Source organism: Meles meles, chromosome 1, assembly GCF_922984935.1.
Source record: "Meles meles chromosome 1, mMelMel3.1 paternal haplotype, whole genome shotgun sequence".
Classification (NCBI taxonomy): Eukaryota; Metazoa; Chordata; class Mammalia; order Carnivora; family Mustelidae; genus Meles; species Meles meles.
This window is the reverse complement of record NC_060066.1, coordinates 124500001-124521330: the sequence shown is the minus strand read 5'-3', so window position 1 is coordinate 124521330 and position 21330 is coordinate 124500001. Positions and strand designations below refer to the sequence as shown.

At 38.4% G+C, this 21330-nt stretch overlaps 1 protein-coding gene across 5 annotated transcripts in view; it reads left to right on the top strand.

Annotated features, from left to right (window-relative positions):
• Positions 1-21330, top strand: part of NTNG1 (netrin G1) — a 352694-nt gene that overhangs the window by 272286 nt on the left and 59078 nt on the right. For 3 of the 5 annotated variants that reach the window (XM_045984841.1, XM_045981917.1, XM_045982686.1), the window contains exon 5: positions 7337-7363. In XM_045984841.1, the coding sequence (XP_045840797.1) occupies positions 7337-7363 (27 nt within the window). Of the gene's footprint in view, positions 1-7336; positions 7364-17989; positions 18056-20411; positions 20472-21330 lie in introns of all 5 variants that reach the window. The other 2 variants (XM_045984011.1, XM_045983414.1) reach the window with 1 other exon arrangement.

Genomic DNA, 21330 nt, shown 5'->3' with positions numbered 1-21330 from the left:
ACTAGTCAGGGTGAGAAGGAGGGTTTGGACCCACGTATGTCTTGACTTCTAGGACTGCACTTTGCACCGGATTGCTTTTCAGATTAAAGTTCAGTGACTTCCTCTGTTCTCCACTGAACCTTTTGACATTTGCTTAAATAAGTCAGCCTTCTCTAAACCTGATTTCTCCTACTTCTCTTCCTGGATTTCTGCTTGTTATTTTTTTGCCTTCAAAGGCTCCCTGTCTGCGCTTGTTTCAAATTTTCAAGCTCTCCACACCGCCTGTTCTCAGTCTACAGTTTTTTTTTCTTCGTCCTTTTCTTCAGTTCCTGTGGTTTTAGTTTAGTGACATTGGCTTAATAGTAATCAGTCGATTACAGCCTGGAATCCTTTTCGTGAATCCAGACCGATTTTTCCAACTGTCTATGAAGATCTCAAAGTCAACATGCCGGATACTGGATTTATCCTACAATCTCCAATTGCCTTTCTCTCACTCTTTATTATAATTCTCCTTTTTCAAGATTGCTCCTCTAGTGCAGCCTACCTAGACCCTCCCTGGCAAAACCAATTGCTCTTTTCACTCTAGATTCTTGAGAGTGTATGCACATTTATAATTGGTTGACTTTCTATAACCAAAATTGTAATAATAATAACAATAATAGTAGCTTCTATTTATTAAGTTTACCACTGACTCTTATACTCTGTGAAGGGCTTTAAGTGCTTTCTTACATTAAATCCTTACAACGGTCCTCATGGGGTATGTACTATTTTTATCCTCATTTGACAGATCAGGAAATGCAGCCACACAAAGATTAATAAGTAAGTTGTCCCAAGGTCTCACAGCGAATGCATTACAGAACAAGATTTAAACTTCAGTCTACCTGACTTCAAGAGCTAAAATGTTAGCAATTGGAGAACTGAACCATGCTGTATTACTGGCCTTTATAAATGTCTGTGGGATCAACTATTTGATGAGTGAATAAGTCCCCCTAAATAATGCTGTAATGTGCACATGGGTACATTGACCTCCCATCCATCTTCCCGTGTTTCCTGGAATGTGTGGTCTTCACGGCTCAGGAGCTCTAACACAAGGGTCTTCAATCTCTGACAGGAAGAGTCAGTCAGCTATCTTGGAGGAAACAAAATGGGGAAAAGACTCACTTTTTTTTCATGGTTGCTCATGGGTGGCTATTCTTCACAGACCTCCCCAAATGGCATTCATGGCCTCAAGTGACTTGAGCACTGTCAGGCTCTGCCCACCATCCTTTGAAACTCAGAACCCCAATTCTATCAGCACAATAACAGAGTGCTCTCCACTCAGAGCACTTTCCTCAGGTGTAGGACCCCAGCTGCTGGCCCAATATCTAAAACCAGAATACCAAATTATTCATGTACAACCACCAATCCACAGTCCTTATCTGAAGCTCATGGAACCAGGTATAATTTGGAATTCAAAATTGTTAGGATTTCATAATACATATATTGTAGATGCATAATTTACCCATACCCATAGCACAATATGACGTAGCGCCACTTAATCAAACATTGTAATATTTCTGCAACAAACCTGTGATTATTCTCACCTCATACTCCTCCCAGTCATGTTTTGCCACCAAATTATTTCAGAGCATGGTATCTTGTGCTGCAGGTGAATTTTAGGGGAAAAAAGGAGAAAAACTTTTCAGTTTTCAGAATCTTTTTTTTGTTTGTTTTTATGTTTTGAAGATTGGAGATAAATACCATAAATTAAGGGATAGTATAGAGTGGTGGTTATAGGCTCAAGCTCTGGAACCTGGACCTCTAGATTCAAATCTCAGTTTCCTTCTCAACTGATAGAGACGACCTTGGGCAAGCTCTTTGTGTTTGAGTTTCCCCCATCTGTAAAATAAACCTGAGTGCTGACCTCATAAGGTTGTCATAAAAATTAAATCGATTCATACACTTCAGGTATTTAGAACAGAGGCAGGCACATAGTAAGCACACAGTAAAGTGAGATGCTGCTGTCATGACAATTTCACTGAGATCTAACACCATGGACTCAACCCAGCCTGGTGAGTAAATTCTCCCTTTAGAGACAGCAACAATCTAGGGAGATAAGTTGTGTCTAAATCCCGATTTATTCATCCAGAACATGAAACAACTGTGATGGTATTCAGAATAGTTAAGTTCTTATGACCAGTGTGTATTCTCTCCCTTGTAATTAAAACTCTTCGCAGAGCCAGATAATAATCAGAAGGTTGCTTGGTGAGCATGGGACGGGAAATTTATATGACTCGAAAGCCAATAACATGAGGCTGAAACATCCTGACACACCCATCCTATCACACAGTAAGCCTTCCTAATGCCAACAGAACACTGAGGTCTGAGAGCTCACAGGGTACCCCTCCCTCTTCCTGAGACAATGCTAGCCCAATGCTCCTCTTTCTATGCTTCCTCCTTCTCATTGGCTGTTCTCCTGTTCTTCACGTATGTCAATAGGCTACCTCAGGCTGATGTCGCCTCTGCCAAGTCTGTCACATACACTTAGGTCCTAGACCCCTTCTGTTGTTGTAAGATGACTTTAGCTGTCTTTGATTGGATCATTTATATATTGGTTTCATGGTACAGTTCTATGAAGGCAACTTTATTTCCCTTCACTTTCAAGTTCCTAGTAGACAGCTCACTATACCTCCTATTAACACAGTGGGACCAAGGACCAGGGCTGGAAGGACATTGGAAAATATTCTCCAGAATATGAATGATGCTGCAGAATATGAATGAATATGAATGTTTTCTTCCTCATCACCCACCTCTTCTTCAACTGGGTTTTTTGGAGTTCTAGGTCCTGATGGCTATAGCCTGGTTTCTTCTGAAGACCTAGTCATCTACTTGATGGGCTTTTTCTCAAGCCATCTATCACAACAGGGGCAATATTTCCTCTCAGTTTGAGGCATACCAAATCTGTGTCCCTTCTGATATCCTCCATGAAAATCTGCTGATTTTGCTTTGATTCTCAGAAGGAGTTATGGCTTTTAGCCCTGCATCAATCTGCTTCAGAAGATTAGGATGTTTATTTTTGAGATCGCCATCACATTGCCTAACTGGGCCCCCTTTAGCCATTTACTTGGTGGGAGAGTTAGTAAAATAGCAAGAAGTAGGAGAAAGAGAAGAAAACAATTATATAATTCTGCTAAGTTCTCATCCTCTTAATTGCAGCAGAATTCCTTCAAAACAAACATTAAAATAAATATAGGAGTGGGGAGGGCCAGTGGAGGAGGAACTAACCAAAAGAGCATTTACACTGAACACCCGCTCATTCTTTTAGCACACAAAGCCCTTTGGCATATTCAACATGTGTGTGCATCTCTGATTGAAGTACCATATCTCTTCTAGAAGAAGCAGTAGTATTAAACTCATGTGCCATGTACTACAGAACCTTCTGGTGAAGTTCATGCATACCTGGGCTTTATTTCCTCTGTGCAAGTTGAGCAGTGTCTCAGCAGACAAGAACTGGGAATTACCTCTTCCAATGTTGAATAGAAAGGTGTAACTTGGACAAGGCTCTTGCTTCTGCTCGACCCTTCAGTTTCCTCTTTGGTAAAGTGGAGGGCTTGATGAGATTATTGCTTAATTCCCTTTCTGCTCTTCATTTTTAAATGACTCTTTCTGAATTAACTTATCTGGTATCCTGCTTCCCTTCTACCTATACCATTTCTTTATCTTTCACGAGTATTTTTGAGATTGTTTCAGAGTAGGATTTCACCTAAGAAGCTTAAATTTCAGGATTCCTCCTAGGATCCTTCTAAACTTAAAAAAAAATCAATTTCATATTTAATTTTATATTTTAAAGTTAATATTCTTTTTCTCAAAGAGAGCTCCCAGATTTGAATATGCTTTAGACCCCACATCTGTATTTCCCCCCGAGGTGGCTTAGGGAAAAAGACAAATACAAATAAGAATATCCAAATAGGAGTTTAAAAAGAAGATGTGAGAGAAGGAATAGAAGGTAAATAAGCCAAATAGGAAGTGAGTTTACCCAGTTGAGCTCCAGGTTGCATTTTTGAGTCTCTTGACTTCCTGGAAGGCAAAGTTGTGAGGGGTATCTGTACATTGTATAACTCTGGTTATCGGAGTGGAGGAAATGTTCAGAGGGAACAAACATATCTACTCATACTGAACTCAGAAATGTTTCAGTGAAACATTTTGTATGGGACAAGATCATACCATGGCCAAAAATATTTTCAGGAGGATAGAAAATTCTTGATTACCAGTGATAAAGTTTTGCTCAAATACACTCGAGGAGCTCTTCTGTATCAGGCATTGTCCCGGGAAGATACTAGAAATACAGAAAAGAATGAGACATGGTGACTGCCCCTCAGACCTCTCAGACAAACACAAACAATTATAAATGTAAGTTGGTAAGTTTCTCAGGGAGCCCTACCAAGGAGGTGTGCAATCACAGGGAGTGGCTAATTCACATCTGGGAGATGAAGAGGAAGGGAAGAGATAACCTCCAAGCTCAGTTTTAAAGGTAAAAATATTGTTTACATAATGCTTGTCACTTCACAGAGAATGTTAAAACAAAAACAAAAACAAACAAACCTGCCAATGTGTGTCTAGAGTTTCCCTGAGCATAATCTGACTTTCATTACCATGGTTTATAGGCGTTGTCTCTGTTGTCAGATGGAATTACATTCATTGATGCATTCCCCCCAAGACCCCCAAAGAAACCCACCTTTCATGAAATGAATTCTTGTCCTATTCCTTAGGTATCTGGCAGACATCTCATGGCTTGTTCGTAGCCTTTTTAAGGCATACAGTGGGCTTATTAAATTCTTTAGTTGTCTGTAGGGGAAAAAAATCAAGGTGTTTGAACATTACAACAAGGACCATTTGGGGAAAAAAATAACATTTGAAAATATAATAATGGACATCCCTTGGTGTTCAGTTATTTGCTTCTTCAAAAATCTTTATCCCAATGAAAAGTTTAAAAATCTTTTCCAAGCAATTTCCATTTCACAGCAGTGGATAGAAAGGGACTCACCTGGCAACACCTCAAAAAGTTGTGAGCCACAAAATGAGGAAGAGGATGAATTTCAAGCATCCAAAATGTTAGGGAATAGAAAACATCTTCATGAGGAAAATAAGATCTCATAATGGCCTCGCCTCGAGAGGCTTGTAGAGCTGCAGTGAACACTTCTCCCCTCACTGGTGTCCCAAAAGGAAGGAAACATTTCGACATCTTCCTTGAGCATTCTGCGGCAGCAAGTACTGCATCAGACAGTCTTGCGGGCTGGCTTGCCGTTGCATCTGGCCAAACAGCCTGGAACTTTACCTTGCATTATGCATGGCCCTCTAACTCCGGGTAAGTTTGAAAACGCCCGGAAAGTCTCTTTCTGCCACCCTAACTCCCATTCTCGTTGACGGATTACAAAAGGCAAGCGGTTCCAATGCAGCAGGATTTGCAATCATGGGGAACTTTGGAGCTTCTGCAGTTGATACTAAAATTGTGATGCTGCCATCATACCTCACTTAACAGAGGATTTAGGAAGAAAAAAAAAAAAAAAAAGGAAAGATTCTGTACCAAGTCACTGTCAGGCTGTATCGAAGACAGTCCGCTGAAGTGTGGGGTCAGGAATTCAGCAGCCCTTTGAAGAGATTGCATTCAGCTTGAAATCCAGCTGAGAGAACAAGAGTTAAAACAGATTTCCAGTGGGGGTGGGAGAGTGATCAGTAATTAAGCTGAACGACCCTAACCTCTGTGCATTTAAAATCAAGAGATTTTGAATGTACTTTATAGCTAAAGATAGAATTTTATTCCTCTCAAGTTTTTTTTTGTTTTGTTTTGTTTTTAAATCATGGTAATCTTTAATTCCTCCTTCTCCCTTCCCTATGAAGAAATAAGAAAAGAGCTTTTGGGTTTAAAGACTACACAGCTCGAAATTTCTGAGTGAGGTACAGTGATTAAACCCGTTATGTTAAATGTTAAAAGTTAAAACAAGCAGAGGGCAGTTGTTCAAAGATAAACACAAAAATAGAAGTTCAATGATTCCTACGTTTACCACCTGTGAGGGCTACACTCCAGTGATGTGGAGAAAAGGCTGCACAGCTCATTAACAGCTATCACTTATTGGCTACATACCATGTGTCAGACATTTTTATGGATTATTTCATTCAGTCCTCACAGCAGCCCTATGCAGTTGATATTATTAACCCCTCTCGGGTGGTGAGGAAACAGGCCTAGAGAGGCTGGGAGCTTGCCTGAAATCACCTAGCTGATCCGTTGCCAAGCAGTGCTCTCACTCGCTTCTGCCTGAGTCCCATCCTCTGCTCCCATCCGCACCACGACCCAAATTTAGTGGAGCAGATGTAAATCTCCAAGTCTCCCTCAGCTATATCTATCATAGTGTTGCTTGGTTGGTGGGCCGACTGTATCAATAAAAGTACTCCGTAGCAAGGACAGGTAGAGTACACACTGCCCGCCAAGTAACACTTTGAGTACTTTACATCCATCTATTTGTGTATCCTTGCAACAACCCTAAGAGGTAGAAAACCAAGAATAAGCAGCTTGCCCAAGGTCGCGCGGTCAGTGAGGGTAAGAGCAAAGCTTCAAACCCAGACAGCCTGCTTCCTGGGCCCCTGCTCTTGGCTGGGAGTTTTCAGGGGACAGACTAAATTCCTATCCATGCTTGTACTAAGCCCACTGCATTCTGAATGGTCCCACCACCTTCACACAAACTGTAAGTTGAAGTAGAACCTGGGAGAATGGCTGAAGTCCATGATCAATATGAACAACCTAGTGTATCCTTGAATTATTCTTCTCAATTAAGAATAATTCTTCTCAGTTAAGTTTCTATTACAGAGCTTAATCCACATATCTGACATGTAAAAGAGGACTAAAAATGACAGTTCTGTGAAATGAATCAAATAAAAGGCCAAATGACTTTCAGCAGCTAACATATGTATCTCATAACACATCTAAAGAGATCTGGTGCCTACGTGGGTATATGTGTACAGGTGCACATGGTGTATATTTGGCACTCTGTGCCCAGAACATAAGTCTAGCTTAAAATCTGTTTTGAACCACGTACAAATGTTCATTAACCTTACAGGCAGGCACAAAATGTTTGATGTCATGAAGCTTGTCTTGAACCAGCTGTTGAAGTTGAGCATTAATTTTCCAACCCTGCCAAGTTCAGGAGTTCTAGAACGAAAGCAAAATGGTTTGGATGGATGAATAGATATCTTGCTTTTTCATGCATATTTCCTGATGACCTGAATGCTATTAAGTGTTAAGTTTCTGAGATGTTTATATTAAGTTAATGATGGCATGTATTAATAGCTAACAGTTTTTCTTTATTGTTTTCTCTCTCTCCAGGTATCCCCAGTATTTCCAGTATTGGTAGTAAGTAAAAAAAAAAAAGTCACCAAACCATAGCCTAGACTTGTTTTCTTGTTGAGCTCCTAAGGTCTATTTTCCCAGTGTCCATTTCTGATGTAAGAGGGTATTTTCCTTGTGAATTGAACTGTTGTGTGTGTTCTCTGCACAGATAGGGTGAGAGCACAGATAAAATAATTATCAGTGCAGAACTTCTCTGTGGATATCACAGTACCATGGCTCTCCTGACTGCTTTTAACCAATGAAGGCTACCTTCAAAGAGGTGCAATTACTTAAGTAACCATAGCTCATTTAGCAAAAATATAAACAGTCCTATTTACCCATACTTAGTAACCAACAACAAATCGAACTTTCTCCTTAGGACTGGATATGGATTTCTCCCATAATTTTTAAAAGCAGAGAATGAATACCAATGAACACGTTAGGCATATTCATTAGAACCCAGTGAAAACGCCATGAAACCAAGGGGAGGGAATTTTAGTAATTTATTACACTCCAATCTTTGTGAAGGCCTGAAAGAGGCAGGTTGGTGATCATTAGTCTTTCTGGGGGAATGAAGAGAAAAAAAATCAGTATGTCCATTTCTCCCTCTGAAAATACAGTGATCCATCTTCTCCTGACTACTTAGGTTGAAATGTGATAGAGAATTGGGTACAAAAAATATATGCAGAATTTAGGAATCCAGCTAGTAGAAATTCCTGGGAGAAATCTCTTAGTAAATATAGAAGCGGTTGAAAGAGAAATCCCTCTTCAAGCTTCTACGAAACATTTCTCCAGTACCATTGCAAAGAGCATTCTCCTGGCCATTGTGGGAGAACCAGGCTGTAGCTGCTTATTCACACGTAAAACAATGACACCCCAACACCAAGCCTGAAATGCTCATTAAGGAAATGCCCCACAGCTTCGCAGAGCAGGACCTTACATGTTCTTACATTTCGCACCCGTTCTCTCTGATGCCTAAATCCTTTGCACGACTGCTGAATAACCAACCCATTCGAAACAGAGTGCTGAGGAGACAGAGATTAGGTACTGCACGTGAAGACAAGAGTTTTCACTGTGGTCTCACCCGTCACAGACTTCGTCACGGGTGCCGGGCCACCCAGGGTGATGGCAGCATGAACAGCAGTTGTTGAATACCCAACATCCATCTTCAGCGCAATACTCTGATAATTTGGATAAAACAGCTTCCCACTTCTGATAAATGCACGGTCAGGTCTTCCAATCTGCAAATCGAGCCAATTTACTTAAGCTTGGAAATAGACCTGGACGCAGATTTGTTAGGCACGAGGCACATGAAATGCCATGAAAATCAGCGGCTTTGTAAATAGAGGTAGTGTTCCCCTCCTTTCAGATACCAGCCTAATGAATGCTGCAGCCTGGCCTGTAGGATCTTGCTGAAATGGCATCAGTGCTGCAGACCGCAGGGGAAACCTTCAGCTCTCATAGTCTCTGTGTTCCGCTTTAGTATCTCCCCTGGGATTTGTCCAATTGTGTGAGTATATATATATATATATATATATATATATGTATGTCCTGTACACATACACACAGCCCTCCCACAGCGGGCTCCTTTCAGGCCTTGACAATTTCATTTACATATGCCTCTTAGAACAAAAGGGGACCGAGGGGAAGCCAGCTGAGACGAAGCAGCTGAGGCTGCCCCAGCAGGTTGACCTGTCAGATTTTCAGAAATGGATGCATGGAAAGTAGTTCTTTGGCGCTGGGGTGTGTTTCTGTTCTGCGTGTCGGTCGTGTGTCGCATGGGATCACCGACTGTATTGCTCACTCAACATCTCATCTGGCCGCCTCCACCACGTGCCCCATCTCTGAGCATCAGCAGATGTTGACCTTTTACACACTGAGTCAGGAAATTCCAGTTTCGTTTTGCTTTGTTTTATTTCAAAATCAGTGGTGACCTGAAAGGATGCTTTGTGGTGCCTTTGGAAAATGTAGATCTACCTTTTTGATCAGGAGCCTAGGAAAATTTAATTCCTTAATACGGAACCAAAACCCGCTAGCAAACAAAATGATAGTTTGTAACCTGCCTTCCTTATGCCTCTGGCTGCTCTGCTTGGAGTGCAGTGGGGGTTCCCTCAGATTTCTCCAGCAAACAAGGTGTCAAAGTTGCCAGGAGCCACCCAACATCACACACAATTAGCTTGCCGATTGCTGGCTTTAAAGTCAAGAGATTGATTATAAAAGCCATCAAACAGGATAGGATCTTCTGGGCTGCTTCTGTGGCATTCGCACCTTCCTTCTTTGTGGGCTCATAAGGTGCTCATTGGGTGCACTAGTGGATTCCTTTCCTCTCGAAAGGGCAAGAATTCACACAGAGATGACTTGCTGCCTACTCTAGAGGGCATAGGAATGGGTTTCCAAGGTATACGCCAGAGAAGAATGAGTTGCTTGAATTTTTAACTAAGTTGGGGTGGTTGCCAGGGCTTTTCCCTTTATCCCAGAGAAGGAATCAACCAGCATAATTCCAACCAGTATATAGACAATGCCATTATAACCCGTGAGACTCCCATTGTCAAAGCATATCTCAAGGAAAGTGAATGATACATACCATTGATGTAAATTACTGATGTATGTAACCATAAGTTCACATACATATGCTATATACACAACGACTAAAGATTTTGGAGCCGTGATAGGTTTCAGTATAGATCTCAAACTGTCAACACCAGTATTAAGGTTCAAATGCATGGACAGAGTGGCCATCCTTTCCGATCATCTGCTAAAAATATTTTTTGAAAAAAATTTCCCATTAAGGTCACGTGTACCTGATGTTGTCTATTTTTTTAGGAAATAGGCTTCCCAACCGTTTCTGAGTTCCTTGATTTAAAGCTTGGTCATTTCTATGTGCTTTGGCCATGGCTGAAAAAATACTGGTGGTATTGTCAGCAATTAATGAATCCCAAAATAGATCTATAGTCATTTGAGCCTTGTGATCTCTGTTTTTACTTGACCTAATGTGGCAGTAATTCATTCAGGTTTCATTTTTTTATGTATACAAAATGTATCTTATACTTAGAAGTAAACAGTCACGATTTTATCCAAGTGAACATTTGTTGATGCTGATAATGCCAATTAATAGTTGGTTTGGTGTGGATGCTTTTGCTAGAGTGATAAACAAATCATTACCTTCTAGCATATATTATCTGCTCCTTAGTCCTGAAAAGCAAGTGATTTCACTAATTATGTTAAACAGTATTAAGACCATAATTAGAATAAGAACTGGCCTAATGTGCAAATAGCTTTGTGTGGGTGATTATCACTTAAGAAAGGAGATGACAGATGAGTCCGAGATTAAAGGTAGGGCAGCCATTGACATAAGAGATCACCTCGGGAAACACCATTTCAAACAACTTGGCATTTTTTAATAAATAAAAATATGTCTCAGGATAGCTACAAAAGAGAAATGTAAACATTCTGGGGAACCAAGTATACTTTAAATTACTTTTGAGTGATTGAGCTCATGGTATATAAAGCATAGACTATTGATGGAGGAGTTTGTCCCCTCCTCTCTACCTCTTTCAATGAGAAATAATGGTTTACTTCAGGGAAATATTCCATTTTCCTGTTTTCTCTTATAATGAGCATTGCCTTCATCCTGGAGTTAAAACTTCATCTCTAATTTGATTTAATTGACAAGACTGTTAAACAAGGGAAGTGCTACCCGCAGGGATCCATCAGCCTGGAGAGAAAACCCAGAGATGTTTTCTTACTTGAAAATATTTGATGCCAGTTGGAGACCTTGTAAAAGTTGTTTTCCAGACAGCATCCAAATATTTTGTTCGGTACCCATTTACTGTAGAAACCTGGATCGTGAGGAAAATAACAAGGTTAATCATTTCCCTACCCAGGGGTAATTAATAATCATGTTCATGCTATCCAGAGAGCTGCGGTGCTTGTTTGTTTTCTTCCCTTTGCTTTAATACTTCTAAATCCCCCAAATAAAAGTTTCGTTTGAATTGCCCTTTAACTAATTAGGTTTTATATAATGAGGAAGAAAATGTACAGGGTAGTGTAGCTATATGGCAAATTGCATGGTGTGCTACATTAATTTTGAACTGTTTGCTGATGTTCTGGAAGGAAAGCTCAGGTCCCAGGTGAAGCACCTTTGGGACTTTGTTATATCGTGTGCCCAGTATCCTCATCACAGATCCATTTCATATTTGTGTAACTAGCATTTCACATTCATGAAAACTTTGTGGTTATCCTAAAACTGAATGAACATTAGGACATAGCTGCTGCTTTAATCCTGAAGAATACATCAAATATTACAATGAAGGAGGGGCAAGTATCCTTTACCTAAAAAAAGAGAAAAGAAAAGGAGCGGTTTAGTAATGCTATCAACCATTGCCCATCTTGAGCAATTTGATGTTTTTCATGCATTAACCTCTTCCCAGTGAAGTTAGAATGTCAAGCCACTTTTTAAGTGTGAGCTGCTATCTGTACCTTTGCTGTTATCTCTGCGTGGGGCATCGGGACATCCCTAGCTTGACCAAAGATTTGCCAAGATCTCTGAAAGGTCCCACAATGAACCTTTGAACATGTAACCATGAACTTCTGCACTAAGGGTGTAGGTATCATTGACGTCTTCTTGGAGTATAAATAAGGAGCTGCCCAGCTAACTGCTTCACTTCCCAGGAAGGGTGAGACAGAGCTTTCACTCAGAACTAGAGGGAAATGTTCCCATATGTCTACAGAATTCCATTTTACAAATGGCGAGTGAGTCCGAGGCTCAGAGTGGTCAAGTAACTTGACCAATATAATAGGACGAGGAAATCCTGTCTGACTCCAAAAGTTATGCTCATAACCTTATGTCACATGGAAGAGGATAGAAAGAAAACTTCTAGATTTATTTATTCTTACCACAGACTCTTTCCAATCCACCACACAGCACCTTACACATGTTGATTCCTGAATTGACCCATTTTTGTACAGGGAAATTTAGTGTCATGGAGAAAAACAGAGGTTCATTTTCTTGTACCTCACTGTGTTGTCAGCAGAAGTTACAAACATCATGCGTGAGGAGAGGGGGAAGGGGACTGTGACCCTCCACCCCATTAATGTATGGCCTTCCTCTACCACTAAACATCCTCGGTATTCTGAGGAAGATGGGAAATGTAGATATGTCAAGTGTAGTCTAGAACACGAGATAGCTCATGAAATTTGCCATGCAATTTGTGAAACGTGTTTGTACATATTGTAGGACAGTAAAAATCCAAAATTTTTTCTTTATCGAAATAGCCACTTACAGCAAAAATAAAATGCTGTGTGCTCTCAAGGACAGACTTAACCACTATCACATTAAGCTATATCTTCCCCACCAGTTTAATGACACTGTATTTCTGAGGGCAGGCAGCTTGCTGTGAAGATGGTAAGATTACCTCCAAGGCCCCAGAGATTTCTTCTAGAGAGTTTTAGGGTTTTCTATAGATTCCTTGCTAGGCATCAGTATTGTTTGCAGATTCTCTGAGTAATAGCAGGAGTTACTATATAAACCCAAAGGGAACTTGTGGCTTTGTCTCCACCTAATAGTTTCTTCACACTCTGCCGGAAGAAGGATGTTCCAGGAAGGCCCACTAACATCCCCTCAGCAGTGGCTTTTCATATTCATGGTGGCACCCTGTTTCCCACCATATTTTAGAGCTGCCAAATTAAGTAAAAATTAGTATTTTTAGGAAACTTAAAAAGCACTCATCTGACATCATCATTTTACAGATAAGGCAACTAAGAAATAAATGAATTGTCCAATTCATCTGGACAGTGGGCAAGGCGGGATTCCAGCTCAATGTCCAATTTCCAAATTAGGACTCTTCACATTCTACCATGTTATTAGAATTCACCTTCTCATTTGATGAAACTACTGAAGTATGAAATCCTACATGGTACAACTTTCTAGAAAACAAAAAAAGAGATGGGATATCCCAGTCACAACTTACTCTGTTTTTAAAGAGTAATGTGCCCACTTTAAAAGCTGCCTACAGTTCATGCAAAGGGAGTGCCATGGATGAGAGAAGACTACTTTATATTCTAAAACAACCCTACCTCTAAAGCTTTCTTGATATAAACAGTGCTTTTAGCCTTCTGCTTCAAGCTGGTCTTCTAGCTTGATAAACTATGGCATCAGCAATAGATGGTCAATTTCACCAACTCGCACATAGTTCTCTCCAATGTACAGTGCAGAATATTCCTTGGGGTACAGAGAAGAAAAATTTTCTTCCAGAGTTTCCCTTTCATAACTAGAATCTCAGTTTTTCTGATTCACAAAAACAAGTTTGAAGTGCCACAACCAAACTGTCACATAACAGTTTCCTGAATTCTCTCCCTAATGAAAAACAAAATTCAGATAAGATATATATTTGTTTCATAGTCAAAACTCATTGATTCTAAACTGGAAGAAACTGGAAAATTTTGTCTTTAAATATTAAAAATTAAATCTTTTTCACAGTATCTCCAAAATCATTTCTATTGCTTTCTGAACAATAGTATTCATCAATGGAGACCCTAAAACTGGATTATTCCCTAAAGTAAACTCTATCTTAAGTGAGCTTTTTTTTAACATATCAGAATCACTCACTTTGGGAATCATTAAGATTGCAAAATAATGGAGGAGCACATTATTTTTCTCTACCTCAATTCAGTAAGGACTGTTACTACTACGGTAATCTGATTTTTATTACAACAGCAACCACAAATGGGATAATAAGAGCTAACATTTATTGAATGCTCACCACAATGTCAAGAAAATATTAACCCACTGAGTCTTGAAAGCAGCCAGCAGATAATGGCATCGTCCCCATATTACAGATGAGAAAGACAAAGAGAACTTAAGGAGCTTGTCCAAGCGGTAAAACTGGGATTCTAATCCAGTCCGACCTCTACTTACATGCACCAGATCTTTAAAAAAACCTCTCCTGAATAGATATTTTCTAAGCTTCCCATAAATGTGCTTTAAAAATTCAACAATAACAGTAGAGTAACAGCATCTGGTGGACATTGCAGATATTTTGTTTCTTTTTTTAGGGGGACAGTTGTGGAGTATGTGGTTATGGTCTCCATACTCCTAGAGCCAATCTTTGGAGTCTAGTCAAGAAGATCATCAAGAGGAGTCCAGTCCATTTTCCCAGATGTATTGTGCCAACCTCCTTAAGAAATAAGGATTTCCATAAAAGGCTATTCTTGAATGGCCATCTACAACCCCACTGGGCACATGTGGGGATCCCTCCCCTCATCCCAGTAATTTCTCAAGTCTAGTTTGTGTTTCACTACGACAGTCAAAATATCCACTTTCAAAAAGGGAGCAATAATTTTCCCTTCCCATTTAGTCCTCTAGATTCCCCAAAGAGCAATAGGCTTCATCCTTCTACGAACTTGAGTGGGACCCTGCTAGATCATGAGAGAACCACTGGAGTGATGGAACTTAACAGCTGAGGGAAACCTTGGAGACCTTTTAGTCCAGCACCTTTATTTACAGATAAGAAACTGAAATCTAGAGAAATTAACAACCAGACAGTTCCTCATTAGTAGAACTGGGACCAAATCCCATTTTTCTGTCACAGTACCGTTTGCCGTGTAAGAAACTGCCATTGCCAGACCTTAGAATTGACTCATAGGTATACCCTAGTTAAATCATGAAAAAATGAAATTAATAAATTCTGCCACAGTTCTCCCAAAGAGACAATATAATACTTTTAATGTAATATAATTTTTGTTTTCTATTTGTAATTTCCCCCTATTCGAAACTGGCTAAAAATTCTCTGAGGCTACGTGCTACAAAGATTTTCATTAGAATTGGATATGATAACATAGATTTTTGTCTCAATTGTGCTATTAATATCACCTCCAATGTGCATTTTACTCCTGGGAATTAAACATCTGTTAGTAATATTGATTAAATATTTATTTGAGCCAGGATCTTAGAATAGTAAGAGTAAACAGAGAGCAACTGCCTAATTTTAAGTTGTTTCCTTACTTGGCCTTGCAATTATAAGAAAAATAATTTTTTAAAAAAATAAGATGGCTTAGTCAGTTAAGTGTCTGACTTTTGATCTCAGGATCGTGAGTTCAAGCCCTGCACTGGGCTGCAATCTGGGCGTGGAGCCTATTTAAAAAAAAAAAAAAACTTAGATAGGTAGATAGATAAGATGAGATAGTAAATTAAAAATCCCATGATGGCCAAATACTGCAACATGATTGCACAGACAGTAACGTGTTCTAAGAATTTAACAAGAGACCACAAATTTCAGTATCTTTTTTTCAGGACATTTTTCCTCCCAAGGAAAAATCAGCACATAAAATTTTATCCCACCGGAGTCACATATAGATTAGATTAGGATTTCCACGTGGTTCTGAGTTTTGATTGTTCAGAAAGTTAGGCATTCCACATAATGGAAACTATTTGGGGAAAAAATGCCTAATTCTATTCCCAGTCAAATATAAGGATTACCTACCTCCCCTCCCACAAGAATCCATCTTAAGTACAAAATTCGGAGGAAAGTTGTATTCAGGGTAGGGATCAGATAGTAACTGAGGTATGTATCTTGGTAATTCCATACAGTCAGGTAGTTAATAATTCAGAAGCAGAATGACCTATGTTAACTTTTTGTACATAGAGGAAGATCCTTAAAGCGGAAGCTTCGCACCCCAGGGAAAAATATAAAACACTAGGAAAAGAATATGCTAAAAATAGGCATAAGCAAATATTTAATATATTGGGATATGGAATAGAGCTTAATTTATGATGCTAATTTTCAAAACTCACTTTTAAATTGATTTGGTATAAATTTCTGTCTTAGATTTCTCAGCAAAGCTTATTAACAAAATAATATTACTTAATTTCATCAAGACATACAAGTCACTGAGTACTTAACATTAAATTTACAAACAGCACCCCCACTTAGGACCTGTATTTGTCTCTTCTACAAGAAAAAGATGAAGAGAACAATTTCAACAAACTGAAATATCCTTACTTTGAAGCTAATAACATAATTATATATTCTATATACAGCCACAACTTTTTTCTAAATAATTTCTAAAAATCATATTAATTCCCTCAAAATGCAAATGTATAGTTTTCCAAAAATGATTGTCATAGCTCAGGTAAGCTTGTTCTGTTAATCCAGTATCTACCAGCACCAGGACGCCCAAGTGAAAAGCAGCATTCAGTCAACAGCTTGAATACTCTGCCTACATGTTACTGAGTATCTAGGTGTTTAGTAACACTTGGATACAAATGTGGAAAATAGAATTACATTCTTCTTGCATTCTTCAATTTTGACAGATGTAGTAATGTCAATATTAAGATTCCATCTACCTTTGTGTACACACACGCACAAAACTACCATAATCAACTTTTCTAACAAATACTTAAAAATCGAAGTTAAAGTGAAAGGACCATGTCTTGCAAGAACGTTATTTGTTATAATCTAATTATGGAGGAAACAATCTCATAATACCTGTTTACAGTAGCCTAGCCACTTGATATCAATTACTGAATTATTAGATATTTACTGAGGCCTCCAACCAGGCTTTGCCCTTCCTCAAAGAGATCCAATCTAATTACGGAGACGAGAAATAGACCTATGAAATTCAAACTAACAATATTAAAACTCATCCCTTATCCACATATCAATGAGAAATCAGGAGTACAGAAAGTAAGTAACATGCTATAGGAGTTTAGAGGTCCCTTTTTGTGGACTTGGGTGGTCCCAAAGGACCACACAAAAGGTGTAGTTTTGAGCTGATCTGATTGGATTGTAGATTGGAGTTATAAAATGACTGCTTTAATAGTTATGCACTTTCACAAAAGTAATTTTAAAGCATCCAGTCCTAAACCTGGCTATTCTCATTTTCCACAGTATGTATATGAGTGTGTATATATATAAATATAGATATCCACTGGTGAATCTAAGAAAGAAAGAACACCAATTTTCAAATTAACAATGCTTCTAATGACTTCTGGATGGAACCAAAAACTCTAGAAACATAGGTCGAGGTTAAAAAAAAAATCATGAAGACATATACACATCCACACATACAAACCTTAGCTATGATCAGAAGCACCTTGTACTATTCTCCTTAAGCCAGAATCACCAGTATTTCCTTTCTTTCTCTGAGAAATTACATAAATAAAAATAGGAAATAAATCCACTTCTTTGCAGAGATAATGGCTCACACTTAAAACACACCCCGAAGAATCTCTCATGAAAGACTAATGCAGCCAGTTCATATCTGTAAATATAAATTGCAGAGAATGGAATCCTCAAGTGAGAAATTATTTCTTTCACCTTATCTTCTAGTTTCAGGCACCAGCTTTATATAACAGTTTGAAATGCTGAAGTCCCTATTTGGTTATTTGTAAGAACACTCTAGTTTATTGCAAAAGTAAATGTATATAGCTTTGTTAGTGAAGGGGCTATATATTTAATGTCCATTCAATGTTTTGGGAATCATGAATTGCTTGCTCTTGTTTGGTGCGGGAGTCTTGTTTTGTTAAGTGCATCCACAACCAAGTTAAAGACCAGATGTGTGGTTTGTGTCTTCGTCCATATAATTTTCTGTTTAGATCAAATGACATTATAGCTGAAAATAACATACCCTGATTTTTCCTGATGCATGCAGATCCTCCAAAGTTTAATAGGATATGGCCGAATATTTCTTCCCTTGAGGTTTCTAACCCAAAACAAGGTAGGAGCATGTAAAATTCCTACTGATATAAAATCCCATATGTTTAGGGGAAAAATCCCATATACTACTTTTTTAGCACTAAATAAGAACATTATCATGAATGCCATGTCTTTGAAAGAATCATGATTCAAATATTATTTCTAATATGAAGAGCATCCTGGAAATATTATAGTGAAGACATAGGGAAAAATTAGATGGCATAGAAGTTATAAGCTCTTTATTAAATTTAGGTTGAATGTCTGTCAGCCCCTAGAGAAGCCTGGAGTTTTGTTCCCATCACAGTTTGGAATGTAAATAATAAGTCTTAAAAACTTGTGAGTTGCTACAGACATCCTTCCACTGTCTCCCTTTTGCTCTTCTTAACTAAACTGACTGGTACATCAGTTGTATTGAAGGTCGGGAGCAAGGGGAAAATACATAAAGGAAGTATTGTAACCCCTAAAAGACCTATTTTCTTTTACTGTTGCTCCATATTGATTGGCAGAAATTTGGATCTCTCTCTCTCTCTCTCTCTTTCTCTCTTTCTCTCTTTCTCTGTCTCTCTCTCTCTTTCTGTTTTCCACATCACAGTATATTTTTCTCTGTTGGGGCTTCCCCTTTAAATCCTCTGTGAATTTAACAATTATTTCTATCGACATTAAAGGCAGACTGCTTTCTGTCTGTCCTTAAAGCTGTAATTATTTTCTGATTTCTAACATCAAAACTAAGTAAATTAATAAAAGAGAGAGACTGAAGCAGTGTGATTACACAAGAAGAAATAGAACTTCTAAAAACTGGGCAATAAATTCATAAGATGCAGTGCAATGTTAAATCCCCATTAACGTCTAGCCTATAGATATACATGGACATATATAAATAGGAGTTTATTTCAATGGAAAATTGTATTCTTTTGCCTTCTTTCTTCTCAAAAAAAAAGGCACATTTTTGGCTTCCACCTTTCTTCGTTACATACAGGATGTTCCTTTTAAACTCTAATGAATACAGATGGAGAAGGAAATGAGCAAAAGGAGGAACCAGGAAATAGCTGCTAAGCAAAACAAAATATATTAGCAATTTGTTGGGGAGTCAAATTGGAAGGGCTGCATTTTCAGTCCTTGATCAGAGTGATGAAATCGAGACTGTCCTAGATACATATATTAGTAGCAAATAGAATTATCTTAATCATCTGCTCCAAATGAATTTTTTCAAGTTTCTGCATACATACATGGAAGAAGAAGTACAGATCATGCTCACCCCTATTAATATAATTCTGTGAGGATTCGGGGGAGGTTTAGTGGCTTTTATTCCTTGGCAAGTTCAATGAGAGCATCTTCAGTGAAATGTCACTCAGTATTTTCCATGGAATTTCATAGCTCAACAAATTATACAAGACAGGATCTAAGACTTAACACTTCTCCACAGTGAGTTTTGAGATGAACAAGATGACGCATTATTCAAAACCTGAAACAGACCTACTTAATTATGTTGCTGTGTTTTCTGTCAGTGTCACAGCACTGAAAACTTTCAGAAATTTCCAGCTAATACCAGGTGCAGTTCTTTCAAAACTGCATAATGTGTTCAAATGAATTTATTTGAGAAGGAAAGCAGTTGAACAAAGTGCTTAAACTTGGAATTTTAGCTAAAGGTGCACTTTCTAGCAGAGGCCAGTTCCGTGCTGGCGTAATTTATCTTGTCAACATCTGCCAAGAACATCAGGCTCTACCCTGCTTTTGCTATCTTCACAAACAACTCATCATGAATAATTGGAAAAGAAATGGCAGGCAACTTAGAGAGAAATCTCTGCCATTAGCGAACTGATATCACAAAGGTAATAAATGTTGGGAAGAAGACTACATTTTTTAAAGGTAGACAGACTCAAGGTGACTCTGGGACTGAGGGCCAGATGGTTAACCATTGTGATTCTGTTCTGTGATGTCTAATCAGTTCAACAAAAATAAGCCGAACTGGCTTATACATAGATGAGCTTTTGGCGACCCAAAGCGACTGACCATAGTGAATTGCGGCAATGAGATTGGGAATTACCTCAACATGGCTACTATTTTGAGAGAGGGACAATAAGGGACCCTAATATCCATATTGTTACTGGAATAATCGTTACATAACTGGTTTCTTAACTTAAATGGTAATTCTCTTTCCTCTGAAAATAAAACCTCTAAACTTTATTACTGACAATGTTAAGCCATTTTCAGCCAAATACAAGACTTCCTTTGTGATTGAAACCATCTCCCAGAAACAACATATACAAATATTCTCTTCCTTTAGGGCTACTTTTCAAGTGGGTTGATGATAAGTTATTACAGTTTGAACGTTTCACTATTGTTTCTAATATGCTGTTCATTCTTTTAAACCTATCCAGTTGCTCCCAAATTAGCTTTGTCAACAGTTTCTTCTGTTCAAGTTGCAAACCACAAGAGAGGTAGGAATTCTTGGATTCATACAGTGATTTCATGGTGTTATGTGTTGTGAAACATTGCACTGTATGAATCTGGAATATCTGTGAAGTGTACCCATCAGCTTATTGGTGAGGCATGTTGACTGATTCCAATCAATGCATCAAATAGTACTGAGAATGTCATCCGTGAGAGAGAAAAAAAGCTTCACTCAAAACTTGACTGCTATAAATTAAAAATGCTGCAACATTTGTTTTCTGAAAGATTAATGTGTGAATAACATTAAAACAGTTTAGGATCCTGTTTAGAACATGAATGTTAGAGTATTAACATTGTTGCTCATTTGCATTGAAAATAAGGAAACTCACTTAGAGTTTCAAGGATGCTTTTCATGAGAACAGAATGGCAGGTTCCATGTGTTGTGCCCATTTGACTTTGTGACAAATGAAATACCTTGTAATTTCTATTTCCATTGTTTGGAATGAATTTGAACAAATACCAGTGCAGACCGACACTGGGTGAAGCATTGATTATGACCTGAAAATAATAGTTATATTGCTTTCTTTAAATGAAAGCAAGTAGTATCTCATCTGTGACTCATGAATAGCCCATTCCAGCTAGCATCTGTCATTCACAGAATGAAGATTTTTCAGGAAACATGAAGACTCCTGTTTTTATTTTACCATTTTCCTTTAAATGTCCTATGTGACAGGTGTGTCTTGTTTTCCACCCTTGACTGTTGGGCTTATGTCATGTTTTGATTTTTTTTTTTTTCATGAAACACCTCTTACAAAGAAATATATTTATTAGCAAAATTGAATTTAGTTTGACTCACTTGGTGAAAATGACCATAATAGCTTCTTTATTCCTTATTGAATATAGTCA